General features: G+C 35.5%; 4 protein-coding genes across 4 annotated transcripts; 2 read left to right on the plus strand and 2 right to left on the minus strand.

Moving 5' to 3' along the window:
* Window positions 1–601: 601 nt before the first annotated feature.
* Window positions 602–1,716, minus strand: LOC18603421 (xyloglucan endotransglucosylase/hydrolase protein 2-like). Its single transcript, XM_007035395.3, has 4 exons — window positions 1,533–1,716; window positions 1,333–1,433; window positions 1,060–1,247; window positions 602–983 (listed from the first exon to the last, which is right to left on the minus strand). Exons 1-4 carry the CDS (start codon window positions 1,714–1,716, stop codon window positions 602–604), a joined length of 855 nt encoding a protein of 284 aa, XP_007035457.3.
* A 1,506-nt stretch (window positions 1,717–3,222) lies between these two features.
* Window positions 3,223–9,457, plus strand: LOC18603422 (kinase family with ARM repeat domain-containing protein). The gene is made up of 11 exons (XM_007035396.3): window positions 3,223–3,405; window positions 3,506–3,595; window positions 3,866–3,918; window positions 4,006–4,081; window positions 4,246–4,307; window positions 4,419–4,497; window positions 4,592–4,651; window positions 4,795–6,450; window positions 6,612–7,481; window positions 8,036–9,161; window positions 9,250–9,457. The coding sequence occupies exons 1-10, from the start codon at window positions 3,358–3,360 to the stop codon at window positions 9,149–9,151; spliced, it is 4,110 nt and encodes a 1,369-aa protein (XP_007035458.3). The 5' UTR covers window positions 3,223–3,357; the 3' UTR covers window positions 9,152–9,161; window positions 9,250–9,457.
* Window positions 9,458–10,681: 1,224 nt separating this feature from the next.
* On the plus strand, window positions 10,682–11,499 carry LOC18603423 (classical arabinogalactan protein 25). Its single transcript, XM_007035398.3, has one exon. It carries the CDS (start codon window positions 10,821–10,823, stop codon window positions 11,238–11,240), a length of 420 nt encoding a protein of 139 aa, XP_007035460.1. The 5' UTR covers window positions 10,682–10,820; the 3' UTR covers window positions 11,241–11,499.
* A 2,088-nt stretch (window positions 11,500–13,587) lies between these two features.
* Window positions 13,588–15,947, minus strand: LOC18603424 (acyl carrier protein 1, chloroplastic-like). The gene is made up of 4 exons (XM_007035399.3): window positions 15,757–15,947; window positions 14,887–14,979; window positions 14,348–14,470; window positions 13,588–13,992 (listed from the first exon to the last, which is right to left on the minus strand). Exons 1-4 carry the CDS (start codon window positions 15,820–15,822, stop codon window positions 13,864–13,866), a joined length of 411 nt encoding a protein of 136 aa, XP_007035461.3. The 5' UTR covers window positions 15,823–15,947; the 3' UTR covers window positions 13,588–13,863.
* Window positions 15,948–17,468: the final 1,521 nt, after the last annotated feature.

The following is a 17,468-nucleotide window of genomic DNA, read 5'->3' on the forward strand; positions in this document are numbered from 1 at the left end:
TTGAGAAAAATATTAATACTATCAATTAGACACAATTTAATGAATTATATCTTAATTTTAATTTAATAAATATTTATATCAATATATCAAAACACTTGTAAGATTTAAATACTTGTATCAAGATATCTAAATTTCACTTGCTAGTTTTTCTTCTATACAGATACACGAGATCAAAATGTATTAACTTTTACCATATTTGTATTTACGTCCAACTTAATACTAATAATTAGATAATCAATCAAATCAATCGCACATGAGTTAAGTCGAATCAGATCGCATTAATAACTCAAGCTCAACTACAAAAAATTTGTAAAAACAGACAATATCGAATCATAAGTAATATTTGAATTAGTTCAACAATTTATTTGAAATTGAACGAAATTTAAAACATTATTTTTTATTGAAACTAATTAAAAATTAACACAAATTAGCAACCCATACTTCATCACCAACAAGAAAAACATATATTTCTTATAACCTTTACTAGGAACCATGTACAATGCATTAAAACAATAAACTAACCCCCCCCATTTGTTTATTTTTTCTTTTCTTTTTTTCCCCCTTCGGGTTCCTAGATCTTTGGGACACATCACAGATTAAGTTAGCCATTGAGTTGACATTCGGGTGGAACGTTGGGGTACCTGGCCCTATCTAAGCAATAGTCATACATCAGAAACTTGTTTCTCACATTTTCGTAAGCTTTTCTTTGATTCGCGTCTAAGTCCCAGAACTTTTGTCCATTCCAGAACAAGTCAGGGGAGTGACATTGTTGAGGGTTGAGAGTTTGAGCCTGGCAGCCATCGATGCCGAACCATTGGTAATTGGCTCGGAAGGGAGCTGAGCTCCAATTCACAGGCTTCCCGTTTGATGCCCAGTCTGCACTCCATATGGTCCCTTCCACTCGCATAGGCTGCGTCGGGTAGCCTACACCGGAGTAAGTGATGTTCTTGAACACCCTTATGGGAATCTCGTCCACAAAAAGCCTGAAAATTTACCAAAAACTACTCACTGAAGCATGTGTTGGATTCATCAGGAATGGAAATGGGGATAGGTGCTTACACAATTTGATGATCGTTCCACAGAATCTTGTATGTATGGAAATCGGCTGTGGGGTCAAACCAGAATGAAAACTGCTGTTCTCTACCTCCTACACCATTTGTGAAAACATTTGTGTGTAAGATAAAAGATTCATTTCCGCCCAAGAACTCGAAGTCGATTTCGTCATGGATACTCGTAACCGATATTATCTGCATAACGAAAATCCAAATTAACTACTCATATTGATATGAGTTCATGGTTATGATGATACGAATGAGTAGCACAACATCTTACGTAAAAGGTTGCGAGGATTCTGGTTGTGTCTTTGTCTGGTAACTTGATCCTCATTTGAAAGAACCCAGAGCCATAACCCCCTTTCGATCCAAACCCAGACCCTGTAATACATAACAAAATGCACTACATCAACGTTACAAATCCTTATAGGATAATCAGACTCTAGTACGAATATCAGATTCGAGTACACATGACATGACCTGAAGTTTGGTCTAAAGTAAGCTGAACTTCTGTATGACCTTCAAAGTACTGGATATGATCACTTCCATATTCAACCAAATAATTTTGTTCAAACGGAACACCCCAAGCAGCATTTGCATGAACAACAAAAACAAGAAGAACTGCAAAGAAAACCATCAAGCAATAATCCATTGGAGAAGACATTGTCAAGAGTGCGATCAAAGTGCCTGCAAAATCTAACACTTTGGGTTGTTGTTTTGGTGATTTGTCATGCCACTGGATGTATAATCCTATTTATACAGAATTTTTTTATTTTGATAATGTTATATTCATTTGATTGTCTAATGGAGAACCCACTGTCTAATATTTTTTTCTTTGATTCACTAACTTGGTTATCTGGATTTCATATTTCAGCTAATTTCATTTAATACTCGTGAATGTGCTCAAGTGTTTTTCTACATTGATAATTTAATGTTGCTTACTCCAACAAGGCAGAAAAAGGAAGGATAGCGCCGTTACATAACAGCCAATTATCATTAATTAGGCGTTCGTACATTCACCATGAACGTGACTTGTCGCTTACCGTAGAATGCATCTTAATTAACTACTAATATCATTGTACAGAATTATTCTTTGAATCCCCATCCAAAAGATTTGGAGGTTGATAAACAAGAACTAATCATGAATTTTTTCAATAATTATGAAAATTTTTGAAAAATCAAATAGATAATATGTGTCTGGACTAAGTATTTATTTGAAAAGAAATATACTTAAATAATAGAAAGTTCCCGAAATTACACTACCTACGAAAAAAATCTCTATTGTTTTATTGTGTTCAAAAAAATTCTCATTTTTTTAAGAATGTCAATAGCTAAGATAGTTATTATACTTTAGAAATTTTCAACTTTTAAGAACGTCAACAGGCAAAATAAATCAAAGTTTAAAATAATTTTTAAAACAATAATAAGTTTTAGTAAGTAGCGCATGAATTATGAAGAATTTATAAACAAAAAATAACGTATATAAACTAAAACTTAATATTATAAATTATTATTTATAATCAAGCTAGTGAAATGAATACTTTAAGATCATTATCCGAACTCATGATAGAGACTAATTTTATTATTTGAATCTAATTATAAAGTACTATAATCTTACTTAATTAGGTCAAATAATATAAGGTATCCGATTACAAGACATTTAAAAAAAAATGTATGAACCGTGAATTCTAGTATCAACTAACACTATCTCTATGTGTATAACGTGATTAACTAACTATTAGTGTAAAATCTATATATGATGTGATAATTTTCACACAACCACGTTATATGTTAAATAGATAAAAAAATTAACAGATATTGAATTTGACTGTTATTAATATTTTATTAAAATTAAGTGATTATGTTGATATAAATAAAAAGCATCTAGACTTCTTTAAATATAATTAAAAAAATAAGGGCATTGTTTCTTGAAGTGTAATAGATCATAAATTTTTTAGCAATATTAAAAGTTCAAGCCCATTTCGGCCTGGCCTATAAAATACCGGTCTCAGCCCATCTTGAAATCATATCACGTCCAAGTCACGTGATGTTGCCACGTAAGCCCGACAGATAATTGTTTTCCGTTTTTGGTGATTTTCAATTTACAATCAGTTCCCGCTCATTTCCACAGTTCTTTCCTTCCCCTTTCTCTCTCTCCCATTTGACGAATCGCTAAAGCCAAATTTCTCACACTCTAATCCCTTCTCACTCAGTATCTCCCCACAAAAGCTCCCAACGAATATTCTTCCCAAAATACCCCCCACCGCTCTCTTAATTTTCAGATCGGGACCCTAATCTTCTCGACATGAACCATTATCACATCTACGAAGCCATCGGCCGTGGCAAATACTCGGTAATATCCTCTCATTCTCTCAGATTTCGCGAATTTTTCAACGCCGATTATGTTTTATTTTGCTACATTTTGCTCATTTAAGTTCTCAATGTTTTTTTAGAATGTGTATAAAGGAAGGAAGAAGAAGACGATCGAGTATTTCGCAATCAAAAGCGTCGACAAATCACAGCGGAGCAAAGTTCTTCAAGAAGTAACATCTGTTTTTTTTTTTAATTTTTTAGACGATATGAATGATTAATTATTTATTTTGAAAATGGAGCTGCTATTGATGCAATTTTAGCTTGTATTTTTACTAGACATGATCTTTATTGAAGTTAGAACCGTTTCTCTGCTAACTTTCGGAATTTTTGAGATGATTTAATAATATTGATTTTAATGATCAATTTCTAATTTTCCAAACTAAACTGCTATTTATGTAATTTTAGCTTCTATTTTCCTCTTTTTGCTTGAATTTCTTCAGGTTAGGATACTTCACTCTTTAAATGATCCGAATATACTAAAGTTTTACTCATGGTAAGTTTTAGCCAGTTTAGATATTTTACTTGTACAAAGTTTTCAGCATATTTAAATTTTTTCTCAATTTTTAATCTGTTTATCAAGGTATGAAACTTCTGCACACTTGTGGTTAGTTTTGGAATACTGTACCGGAGGAGATCTCATGACCTTATTACGGCAGGTACTTACTGATTACGTCCTTTTCTTTCTTTAAGCTTTGAAAGGAACTGTGGAATTTTGCTGGTCTGGCTTACTAAGTTAGATTTGAGGATCTTGAATGCCGGTATGCTAGTGTGAGAAACATATTTTGAGTTGTATTATCAATTTTTTATTGATGGGTTGCAGGATGGTCAACTGCCTGAAGATTCAATTCATTTTTTGGCCTGTGATCTTGTCAAAGCTTTGCAGTAAGGATATGTTCTTTTCTCTTTTTAGTTTGCAATTTCCATATGTTATATGTTTTCTCTTCTGTTTTACTGTCGTTTCGAGTTATTAATGGAAATGTTTTTCATTATCAGATATTTACATTCAAAAGGAATCATTTACTGTGATTTAAAACCATCAAACATCCTTTTGGACGAGAATGGGCATACAAAGGTACATATCTAGTATAACTTTCCCATAATATCGAGTGCTATCATCGCACATCCTCTGCAATTGAGTTTCACATTCATATATTTATGTCATGCAGTTATGTGACTTTGCACTTGCAAGAAAGTTGAGTGATATATCTAAAACACCTTCTTCTATGGTAGGTTCTTCTAGCCACAGTGTCATTCTATGCCTTAAAGTTAAATTGCCAATTTATTCAAGTTCTTTCGATAATATATTCACTTTTTCTCTTCCTTTTTTAAGTTGTTCATTATTGTGTTTTTTCTATATGCACTTGTTTAGCTGCCACAAGCAAAACGTGGAACACCCTGTTATATGGCTCCTGAATTGTTTGAGGATGGAGGTGTTCATTCTTATGCCTCTGATTTTTGGGCCCTAGGTTGTGTGCTATACGAGTGTTATGCCGGAAAGCCTCCTTTTGTAGGAAGGGAATTCACTCAGCTTGTAAAATCCATCATCTCGGATCCAACTCCTCCACTCCCTGGGAGTCCAAGCCCTTCTTTTGTCAATCTTGTTAATTCTCTCCTGGTTAAAGATCCAGCGGAGAGAATAAAGTGGTCTGAGCTTTGTGTACATGCCTTTTGGAGGGCTAAATTTTCTCTAGTACCTTTACCTCCACAGCCTGCTTTTGAAAATATGATAGAGTTATATGCTAAGCCATGTCTCTCAGAGCGTAATGGTGACAGATCTCAAAGCAAGACCCCTCCTAAATATAGGGAAAAAGATCTAAAAGGGGCTTCAAGAAAGGATGAGAATTCTCTGGTGGGTTTAAGAGGGCATGAGACACCTGTTAAGAATACACCAATTGGGCGCAAAACTCAAATAAAGGCTCCTGGAAAAGGATTGGAGGAGAAGCATAAAGATCATTCCAGTGCTATTAGGCGTGTGAACCTCTTGAGGTTGTCTAGAATAGCCAAAACAAACTTACAGAAGGAGAATGAGAAGGAAAATTACAGAAGGCCCTTGCCAAATAATTCTGAGAATGAATCTGAAGTTAAAATTGAGAACAATGATATGGAACTTGATTTTGATGAGAACACTGAAGAGGAAGTGCAAGATGAACCAGATGGGTCAGATACCCCTACTTGTACGACTGAAGACAAATTTTCAAGTCAGAATCAGCAACAGTTCAAAGTGGAAGAGAGGGATAATAACATTGACCGATCAGACGGTCCAGCTGTGAGTAATTTGCCTGCCTCAGATGACTCAAAAACATATGATCAGGAATCATCTTCAGATCAAGTTGAAGTAGCTGCCACCCCACCCAGTGGCAGTTCCCAACACAGAAATCAGAGAATCAAGGAAAGTCCAGGGTCTGCCCTTGAGTCTGATTATTCAAAATCATCCAATAATATTTCAGAAGTTCTCTGGCATCCTTCTGATCTTGCTGTAAGACCTGTAATGCCAAGCAGAAAATCTGATAAAATGTCAGAGGTAATTCCTTCACTACCCTTTGAGGCTTTGCAACCATCTGATTTCATAAAGATGGGGAAGGAGCAGTTGGATGCCCTCAACAATAGGATCATATCAATATTTGGTGGAAATGCCGGTATTGGTGAGAAGCAAAATGTGATTAGATATCTCGAGATGCTTAGTAATAATGCAGATGCAGCCAACGTCTTGACCAATGGACCTATAATGCTCATGCTTGTCAAAATGTTCAGGCAGTCCAAGACTTCAGCTTTGCGCGTTCAACTTGCTTCGCTGATTGGTTTGCTGATTCGGCATTCTACTTTCATTGAAGATGACTTAGCAAATTCTGGAATTTTAGGTGCACTTACTGATGGTCTCAGAGACAGGCAGGAAAAAGTGAGAAGATTTTCTATGGCTGCTTTAGGGGAATTACTGTTCTATATTTCCACTCAGAATGAGCATGCAAGAGATAATAATCCACCTGAATCTCCATCAAAAGACAACAGGCCTGCATCTGGTTGGCAGGTTAGTTTCTTATGCCGTTGCTAAAGTTTTGAAGTTTTGAATCAAATGCTTAAAGAGAGCTGTGGCTTGTGCAATAGCCTTATGCCTATCATGTTTTCTTTCTTATTCGATTTTCATTTATTTTCAATTATTTGTAAGGAGTTTCCTTCCCTTTTGGTCAGGTTCCAAATTCATTGATTTCATTGGTGTCATCAGTTTTACGTAAAGGAGAGGATGATATGACTCAACTTTACGCACTTAGGACAATTGAAAATATTTGCAGCCAAGGAGGACACTGGGCCACTCGTTTCACCAGCCAGGATGTGATCAGTAACCTGTGTTACATTTATAGGGCTGCAGGGAAGCAGGAGAGCATGAGGCTAACTGCAGGATCTTGTTTGGTTCGCCTCGTTCGTTTCAGTCCCCATTGCATTCAATCAGTCATAGACAAACTTTCACTCAAGGATATCGCATCTGCTCTTATCAAGGGCAATCTGCGTGAACAGCAAATCAGCTTAAATATTCTAAATATGGCTATGCTTGGAAGCCATATGTTCACAAATATTGGACGGTACCTTCTACCATTGGTGGAGGACAAGAATCTGGTGCCTAGTCTTGCGTCTCTTATTGAGCAAGGAAGTGAAGTTTTGCGGGGCAAAGCACTTGTTTTTGTGGCTCTTCTGTGTAAGAACGGTAGGAGGTGGTTACCACAATTCTTTTGCAATGCAAGGTTACTCCCCACAGTGGACAGATTGGCAAAAGAGAAGGATAACTATCTACAGCAGTGTCTAGATTCATTTCTCCATGTCGTGGCATCTACCGTGCCTGCCTTACTGGATGGTATAACTGGAGATATTCAGCAAATGATGGGAGGAAGGCGACATGGGCAGATCGCTGCCCTTACCAGTCGTGCTGCTCCAAAGAACAATATTCATTTGTTTCCCGTCATTCTTCATCTTCTTGGGAGCTCATCTTTTAGAAACAGAGTGGTGACTCATCAGGTCTTGCGGCAGTTGGCAAATCTCATCCAAGTTGTGGAGACACCGTTTCAAGTAAGTAGTTGCATCTAAGCCATCCTTTGTTGTGTATCATCTCTGATTTAAACTTTTGACAACATATCTTCGTTTTTCTTTACTGAGTCAATATATGGTTTATGTCAGCAACTAGAAACTATCGAAACAAGTTGGGCTAGTTCTCCTAGTTGACTGTGACTTTTTTGAATGACATGTCACTATGCCAGATGCCTAAGTACCTTGTCTTGGCTAACATGAAAAAAGAAAAAAAGAAGGGTGATGGGTTGGAAAAATGTCTGTTGCAGGTAGTATTCAATGCCCATACGGCAAACGTTGTGTGAAATTTTTTGTAAAGATAGGCCTCTAAAGGAGTATGCAATTGATATGTTTTGCTAGAAGTTTCTACCCAGCTGTTTCAACAGTGAAATGCTTTTGTTACCTTGTTTGTTAAGTGCTTCAATTTCTTGGCCCGATAATTGACTTCTTACCATTTTGAGGCGGACAGAATGGGTTCTGTGCTCTCTTTTGCCAAAAAAATGTAAGATAAATAATCATCACAAATACTGATACAGGCTATCTTTTTGATGGACCAGGGGCGGGACGATTTCCAAATAACATTGTTACGAGTTCTGGAATCTATCCCTGAAGAGTCTCCAGTAATTCTTGAAAGCCCAAATGTTTTTATCCGTGGAATTCTCCCTAGCCTTGCTGTTCTTTACAAGGGCAATAAAGATGGTAATGCCAGATTTTTGTGCCTGAAAATTATGTTTGATGTGATGGTCATCTTCTTGAATGAACCTTCATTAAACGATCAAAGGTCAGAGGATCTGAAATTGATAGCTAATTCTCATTTTCTTCCTCTTTACCCCGCCTTGATTGAGGATGAAGATCCCATTCCCATGTATGCACAGAAGCTTCTAGTGATGCTCATTGAGTTTGATTATATTAAAATCTCTGACATTTTGGATCTGAAAATGGTCTCAAAATGTTTTGAATTTTTGCTTGGTGATCTGACCAATGCAAATGTAAACAATGTCAAACTGTGTCTGGCTTTGGCATCTGCTCCAGAGATGGATTCCAAGTTACTTTCGCAGCTAAAGGTAGTTAGGAAGATTGGAAATCTTTTGGAGTTCGTATACGCAAAGGATATGGAAGATTTTCTGGAACCAACCCTTTGCTTGTGTAGGGCTTTTCTTCTGCGCTCTGTAGGCAGTAGAAAAGATTTTGTTTATACAAAAGAACCCACACTTTTAGGTGATGGTTCTTCTGAGTCAAGTGGTCCAGTTGATCAGCAGCAATACATAAGAGATATAATTGATTTTGGCAGCAATGTTGGAGTGTTGCTAGAGTTAAGTGCATCTCGTGAAGCAAACGTTGCAGACATAGCCTCGGAATGCGTTGTGTTGTTGCTCAAGGCAGCTCCAAGGGAAGCCACAATTGGATTCCTAACTAATCTTCCGAAGGCAGGTTCAATCCTGGAGGCCTGGCGCAAGGGCATCTCTCACTTGCTCTTGCAGCGGATACTTCATGCTGTTGGTTATTCCTGTAGACAATACCTGTCACATGCCATGATACTATCCATTTCTAAACCTGAAATTACACGGATTGAAGGCATCGTTGCTGATCTGAAAAGCTCAAGTATACCTGGATTAGCCAATGTTGCTTCGATTGTAATCTCGGAATTGCAGCGGCTGCCGCGTTGCATCTAAAGTTCTTGAGGTTGTCCGACTTTCCTTCTTTATTTTTTTTCACGTTTACTTTCATAGAGTAATAGATTCTCAGATTTACTTATGTGCTCTTGTTACAGGCACTGTGGAGTAACTGATTTTTTCAAAAGGACATGCTCAACATGTTTATGGGGTTCTGGACTAGGGTGGTCAAAATGAACCATGTTTGAGGTGAGTTACATTTTATTATTCAGTCCTCCTCTGGGCCTGTAACTATAAAGTCCATTTATACTTCGTATCATCATTGATATATTCAATTTAAGCCTTTTTCTTTCTTTCTTTCAAGAATTTGCTTGAAAGCAACTGCTGTACATTTATGCATTTCCTTTCGTTATTTGTCAATCTTTATTTAGTTGATGCAAGTTTGATACAAAGAGGGATGGACCAATTCTATTGTCCAACCTTAGACCTATATTTCTTTGTTCAGAGCACACCCAAACCTGCCCTTTGACATCAGAATTCAGGTTCCGAAACTTGTTACGAGAATAGTTTACACTACCAGAGCCAATTTAGGTTTGTCGCGCTGTTCAACAGTGCTATGCATTTTGTTTGTGGGACACTGCCCCCTCCAACCTGTACTCATACACTTCGAAATGAATTTTAACAACTGCCCCATCTCATTTGGTTCTTCAAAGAACGTCAGGATAATTAAATTCTTTTTGTTGAAAAATTAATAATACTTATTTAGAATCCATGAATTCCTCCAGCTAATATAATCTACCTGTTCCTCTTGTGGACTATGAAGGAACAGCAAACTAACAGATATTCTTTGCCATTGAACTTGGTAATTAAAAGATTTTTCTCTTATTATTTTGTTAGAATGGGGGGAGGGGTGGTTAGAAATCAAAAGTTCTCTTAAATCAGTTTGGTGAATGACAGTTCGCTTCAACTGCCTTGAGCATCAGAAATTTAGTTTGATCCAAAGTTTGTTGCTTTTAGTTACATTAAAAGTCGAAAAACAAAAAACCAGACGTCCTTTCACTTCCACTCCTGTGCACGAGAGGGGTTGTTCATGTTACTAGCCTATTGTCTTCTCTTCGGTTAAACTTAAACCCCGTAATTTCCGGAAACTAAACTTTTCTGTAGAAGACCAACTTGTTTTTCTCTATTTACATCTTTGCCCCCATGATATGCTTGCTTAATCTTTCCTCAAAGTAGAAATCCCATCCCAATAAGACCTTGAGGTTCCTTCCAGGTTTTGGTAAAACTCACTCCATCAAACATAACAAACAAACAAACAAAAATTAAACACAGTAGATTGAGTTGAGATTGATTAACCGAAAAATAGGGCATTTGGCCAAATTCACGGGGTGTGAAGGAATCATCAGCTAACAAACACATCACAACAAAACTTCACTAATCTTTTGTCTCTTTTTCTACACTGCCAACCTGTATTTAATCATCACTGGCCCATTGTGGTTTGCCATGTGGCAGTTGGCCCCACTGAGATCCCCTATGGTCATACCTTTATAAGGGACTCCATGATCACTTCTACCTAAAGGCTCACACCCTTTCTCCACTTCCTTTTGCTTTTTTGCTTTGCTTTTCTTTTCTTTTCTTATTTTTTTCACTAGAAAGATTGATCATTACCAGATATATATAACGTTTTACGCTCTCCAATAAGTGTGACATTGATTTCTTTATCATTAGAATGGCCTCCTTTTGGTTTCTCTTACTACACATCATGTTTTTCATGGCCTCACCTTTGCTATCTTTAGCTTCTTCTCAGCTGAGTTCAGATATTCCTACTGTCTCAGCTTCACCAGTATCTATGTCAGATCCTCCCCTGGCCCCTTTCCAAGAATTATCACCCGACATTGCTCCCTTATTCCCATCTCCAGGTGGAGTGGTTCCTACCACCGGTTCCTCCATGCCCACCATTCCTTCCAGTCCAAGCCCGCCGAATCCCGATGACGTGATGGCGGCGGGTCCCGACTCTGCAGCATTTCCTCCATTCGGATCATTGCCGGGTTTCTCCACTTCTCATAGGATTTCAGTTGGGTCTTTAAACTTAGCAGCTTTTCCAGTTGTGGCAGCATATTGCTTAATTCAGCTCGTTAGAGTACTGTAAATTTATTTTTGTTGGTTAGAAGAAAACTCTATTTATTGTTGTAGGTTTCAGCGCCAGGCTATACCCTCTGCTCATCTTCTTCATTTCTCCTTTTTCACCTGGCACAGTACATGATGATAATGTATCTAGCTAGCTACTCCTTAATACGGTTGTTTGCTTTTGCAGCTCCTCTTAAGGAGCTGTATTAATTGAAATAAACATGGAGTTGTTGTCCGCACAGAAGTTGCATTTGATGTAATTTTGTGAACTAGTTTGACAATTTGATTGATAATCATCTGTTCTTCACAAATTGAAGCCTTCATGGCTTCTTTTAGATCCTTAATGACATTGGGGTTTTTCCCCTGCTTCAAATAGCTGATGAACAAATAAGGTGGTACATGGTATTTGTGTCTGTAAAAAACCCATGTGGGCATGTGAGACACACCAAAACGACCAGAATTTTGGTGTCTCTTTGATTATTGAAGAATCCAATCACATGTTGGTTGATCATGCTTAATATAATACTGGGCTTTAGGTGAACCTGTTTTGTCTCTTTTGACTGCCATCTTCCTTATGAGGCCTTTTTCTTTCTTTTCTTTTCTTTTATTTTTCCCCTTTCTACTTTAGAAGTCCCATGCTGCACTCAGAGACCACCTTCTCTGCTTTACCATCAGCTCATTTCCTTCTGTTCAAGGAAATGGTAAAAGAGAAAAAAGAATTAAAAAGAAAAGAGGAGATGAGAAGTAGATAAGCCTCGATGTTTGTACTACAATTTTACTAACCACCTTTTTTTCCTTTTGCCTAATCCAACTTTGGGTTCTAAATTTTAAAATTTGAATTTTAATTTCTTTTGTTTTTTTTGCATGCATAAAAATGATTACTAGTACTAGGTAATGGTCCATCTGTAACATAATTACAAGGTTGTCGTTTCTTACCTCATAGCTCAATCCCTTTCCTCGAAATTTGAAAATGAAATTTCTAATTTGAAGTTTAAATCCAAAATGATTAAAATGTCTCCTTCAAAACTCTTTCCTCTTAAACAAGCAATACCGTCCAAGATCAGCAGCTTGTACCTAGATAAAATTTTATTTACCAAAGGACAAAAATAGTCTTTTGATACAAGTGGAAGGGGGTATTTAATTGTTAATTTTAAAATATTCAGATTTGAATCTGATTAAAGTTCAATTATTATATTTTATTTGAATTTAATTAAAAATTAACATTTAATATCAATATTTGTATAAAACCCGAACTTTGAAAACAAATTAAATTTAAAATAAATTTTATGTATGTTATTAATGAAAATTAAATTCATTATTTTAAAATAAATTAATAAATTTAAATATTAAAAATTATAGTTTAGAAATAAATTTAAATAATAAATAATATTTTAAATCACTTTCAGAACTCGTATTCAATGTTTTAATCTTATTTAATAAAATTAAATAATGCTATAACTCTTATTTAATAAAATTAAATAATATAGAGTATCCGATTTTACCCTCCACTGTCCTACCTTCGGAAATGGTTATGTTAGGGAACTACCATTTCATTTCTTCTTTTAAGTTCACAAATTTTTTTTTTTTTTTTACAATTGAAGAAGAAAAATTCGATTTTACTTTCTAGATAAAACATCATACATCAACTAATGAATCAAATCGTTCCTTTATTAAATGAAATGAGCAGGGAAACAACTGGCTCATAATCGTCCTATGTGAATCATGACGAGTCATACAGGAAGTGATTTCAAATCCTAGCATCCACCTTAAAAATGGCCGAACAGTACACACTCTGGCATGTTCATACGGCCAGACTAACTTTACTTTTACCTTAGCTGACTTTGAGAAAACTTTTGTGTCAAATTTCTAACGTTTTCTTTCTCAAGATCATGATAATGGGGGGAACAAAATGGAAATCATTTAGATGACAGGTTGTTTCTCAGGATTCAAAGGGCACCTTTTTCAAACAATCAAGCATTGCAGCTGGAAAAAAAAATTGACTTAAGGTAAATGATCTTTCTCTACTTTACTAAGCAGTTTCAGAGTTGGATCATCACCGAATGTTTGTTTATTGGAGCTTGGAAAGGATCCCCACGTGCACCAAGTTACCTCGTCATGTCAATTAAGCAGGCTTACAGGGTTGGATTAAGCAATGTTTTTATTGTTTGTTCCCGTTCTTCTTATTAGGTTGGGAGGTGAATTCGAACTTGAACTCCAACCCAACATGAAAAAGGAAAAGAAAGGGTGTGGCCTGCTCACAGATTTCGGGTCAAGTCGGGTTTCTCGGGTTATCATCCTAAGCCCAACCCCATTTCCCTTTGTGGAAAATGAGCAATGCAAGTAAAGTAGTAAGCAGCATAATTCATAGATTTTCCAGGTGGAAACATGCTCTATGGCCTTGAGCAATGTATTTTATGATAACATAATGAAACAAATGCCTACGGACAACAGGGAAATGAGACATTGGAGTTCTACATAAGCTGTAAGGATAAAGGTAAACAGCCAAACTTCGGGTGGATTCATCAGGTAAGATACTATATTAGGTTTTAAACGTTCCATAAGCAACAAAACAAAGCCAACGGTATGCCCACATAGGAGGGGCAAAAAAGGGGTTCATAAGTGACTTGTCTTGGGCTGTTTGCAATTTAAGCACAGTTCTTATCCATGAGCTTCTCAATCAGGTCAGCTGCATCCTGAACGGTGCTAATACTCTGGGCGCTTTCTTCTTCCACACTGATTCCGAACTCCTCCTCGAGTCCCATCACAATCTCGACCTGAAACAGGAGAAATCGGAAGTATTGGATGTCAATATTTTATCCGAATCAAAAGCATAATAGACCTACTCATACACAAAATATAAAGACAGAATAAAGGACAGATCAGTCCATGGTCAAAGAGAGATTTTTCATTATAGAACAATATCACAAGAAGATTTTGACACAAACGTCCATACTTGGAATACTATGACATAACTTGTGAATATGTTATCCACCAAGAAACAGATAAATAACCCACATAACACTAATCCCAGGTGTTAAAACATAAAGGTTAAGAATTACAGTAAAAAAACTGATTATTACTACATCCTAACGAAATAGGATAGTTAAAACAGGACAGATATTTGGTTACCGTGTCAAGGGAATCAGCTCCAAGTGTAGAAAACTTTGACTCCCCGGTGACGGGAGAATCATCAGGTAGTGCCAGTTGCTTCCTCACTATTTCACAAACTTTGTTCACTGTCTCTGGTTTGGCCTGAACATGTTAATATCCCATAGCTGGTTAAGCACTTTTATCATGATGGGGGAAATCAGAAATGCATGTAAAGGCTTCATATCACTACAAATACAAGCAGACAAATGCAGAATGTACTTAACATGTTGTAACTAGTCAAGATTATATAAAGGGAATTGCATCTCTTCATATTGATAAATGTTCCTAGAAACATCTGTCATGGGCCATGCAGCCATGGCTAATGGTCCTTTCTTTGTACGTTTCACATATGAACATATTTTGAGTTTAGATTGTCTCAATGATCTTATTGTAGGCTCTCTTTTTTGGCACTAAATGTAACTGCATAGCTAAATGTATACCCCGTTTGATGCAGAGAGGAGACCAAGATCCAATTAATCAAGCAAAAAAACACACAGCAGATGAAAAGAAAAACATACCGCGCAGGAAACGCGGAAGCGCAATGACCCTGGTCGCATTCTAAGAGATGGGAAGCTGACTGAGTTGACATTGGAGACCCCACGAAGAGGAACCTGCTCAAACATTCAATCAAAGAACTGAATAAATCCATGAAACACTCTGTATGAAAGCATAACATTCAGACAGAACCAGTAAGTCATATGATACAAGAAAGACAGAACATGAAAACAGATGCGATTGCATGTTTGACAGGGAATCACATTGAACCACCTTCAAAAACACATTAAAAAAGAACGCAGTACTCTTTAGATCTCAAATCCAACCTTACCAAAGCCAAGTTGAGATCTTGAAGTATGCTTTTTTGAGCTTAGACTTGGGTGTCTTTACACAAAGCAGATTGACAATCAGGTCGATTGAGTTAGTTTGAGAAGAAAGCTAAGACAACTTTCATTTAAATGATAAAACAATCATGCAAAAACTGATCCATAGCATGAAGCTCTATTGTTTGAAATCTCAAGAGGCCTTTAAAGTCTATAACTTTATTAGAAAATTCATGCAACAAAAGATCAAAGATAGTATCTTTCAACTGTTCACATGATTGCATTCGTTAGCATATTTAAATTTCACCATCAAATCCCAAAACGCATCCAGGAAAATCAACTCAAAAATCAAATTAAATCAAATCAAACCCACCACAAACTCTGTTACACTACCTAAAAACAGAAAAGAAAGAAACGAAAAACAGAGCACCGACATCAACGTTTCTAACCAAACCCAACTTAAAACCATAAGAAAAAAAAAGGTCCAATAAGCTAAAGACAACAATCAGAAGACAAAAATCAGATTCTAAAACAACACAACATAAAAAAGGATCAAGATGGAAAAGTAACCTGTGTCTGCTTGAAAGAAGATGAAAGGGAAGTGAATTTCAATGAAGCACCAGTTGTAGAAGCCATTAGAATCGATTACGATAGATTCAAGGAAAGAGGAAGAGAGATCTGAGAGAAAGACAGAAGAGGCGGAGAGCACGAAGAAGGAGGAGAACGAGGAGAGCGTGTGTTTGTTTTAAGTAAAAGAAGACCACGACGTTTTTATAGATGCTGTGTTGTTCGCTTCTTAGTGTTTAGGTTGTTGGGATTTGTTGACAGTTGCCATATTTTTTTCTCTTTCCTTGTTTTCATCGAAAAATAAAAATAAAAATAAAATAAAACGTTTCGCCCACGAGCCCCCATTTTTTTATTTATTTAATTTTTTAAAAAGAGAAACTAACATTTATTTGTGAGGGAAAATTATTCAAGTATTTTTTTAAGTTGGTATTTTATAATGTCTTAATATGTATTCATGTGAATAGCTACATAGAAACTTATAAAAATTATGAATTAATAATATGAAATAATGCTACAAATCAAATTTAATTGAAAACATCCACCTATCAAATGTAATAATAATTACTATTTTTTTCTCTTTTCATTGTTTTCATCAAAAAAACTTTTGGGACATTAATGTCCACGAGTTCTTTTTTTTATTCCCATTTTTTCCTTTATTTATTTTTTTAAGAAAATAGCAATTATTGTAAGGGAAAAATGATTTAAGCACTTTTAATTTGGTAATTAAATGGATAGTACAATGCATACTCATGCGAATATCATTATTAAGATAATTAAATAAATTATTTAACTAAAATTGTAATATAATACTATTATCTAATTAGATTATAATATCTAATTAAGAGTTATATTACAATATATATATCATTTAATTCTGTAATAATATATTTTTTATAATACAAAATTTCTATTCATTATTAAAGTTAAGGTAATAAGGTTGCTAGCTTTTTTATTTTCTGAATTTTAATTGTTTGATGGATTAATGCTATAAATTGAATTATAATTTTACCACTTTAGGAAAGAATTTAAACAAAAATATATTATTAAATTAAATTTGAATTGTTAAGTTTATTTTGACGTAGAATAAAAAACTAATTTCAAGTAATGTTGAAGTATTTTTTAAAAGTAAAGTATACAAAAAATTTAATATATATTTTTATAAATTTAAGTTAATAAAACGAGTTTGTTCACGCATTGAGGGCATAAAAAATGCCTATGATGAGAAGAGCTGGTCTTGACCCGCACGATTGAGTTGAGAGTAACGGCTGGCAAAAGTTGCTCGTACATAGCCTAAAAGCATGAATTGCACGTTTTGCATTTTAGGCGTTTAGGTAGCTGCCCGCAACTAAACACGTTGTCTCAAATCGTGAACCATCGTCTTTGCTTTGGAATTAATTTAAAAACACCATTAATTAATTAGATTAAACAGCCATAATTTAACAGATTGTGTTCAATTTTCTTTTATTATAACAGATCATGTTCGATTTCTTTTTATTATTTTTTAATTTTTAATACGTAAATGCGACTTGAAACATGATATGCATGAGTGTAGATCTATTTGATTCATGTCCCATTGTTTTTATTATTCAAGTGGCCAAAAAGTCAAGAGTATTTTATTCTAAGAGCCCCTCTTTCTTTAATTTTTTAATTTAACTTAATTACTTCTCTTTTTCGACTTTTTATTTGTCACTTTAATTTAACCGGTCATTTTTTTT

Source organism: Theobroma cacao, chromosome 4 (assembly GCF_053813885.1).
Source record: "Theobroma cacao isolate CCN51 chromosome 4, ASM5381388v1, whole genome shotgun sequence".
NCBI classification, from domain to species: domain Eukaryota; kingdom Viridiplantae; phylum Streptophyta; class Magnoliopsida; order Malvales; family Malvaceae; genus Theobroma; species Theobroma cacao.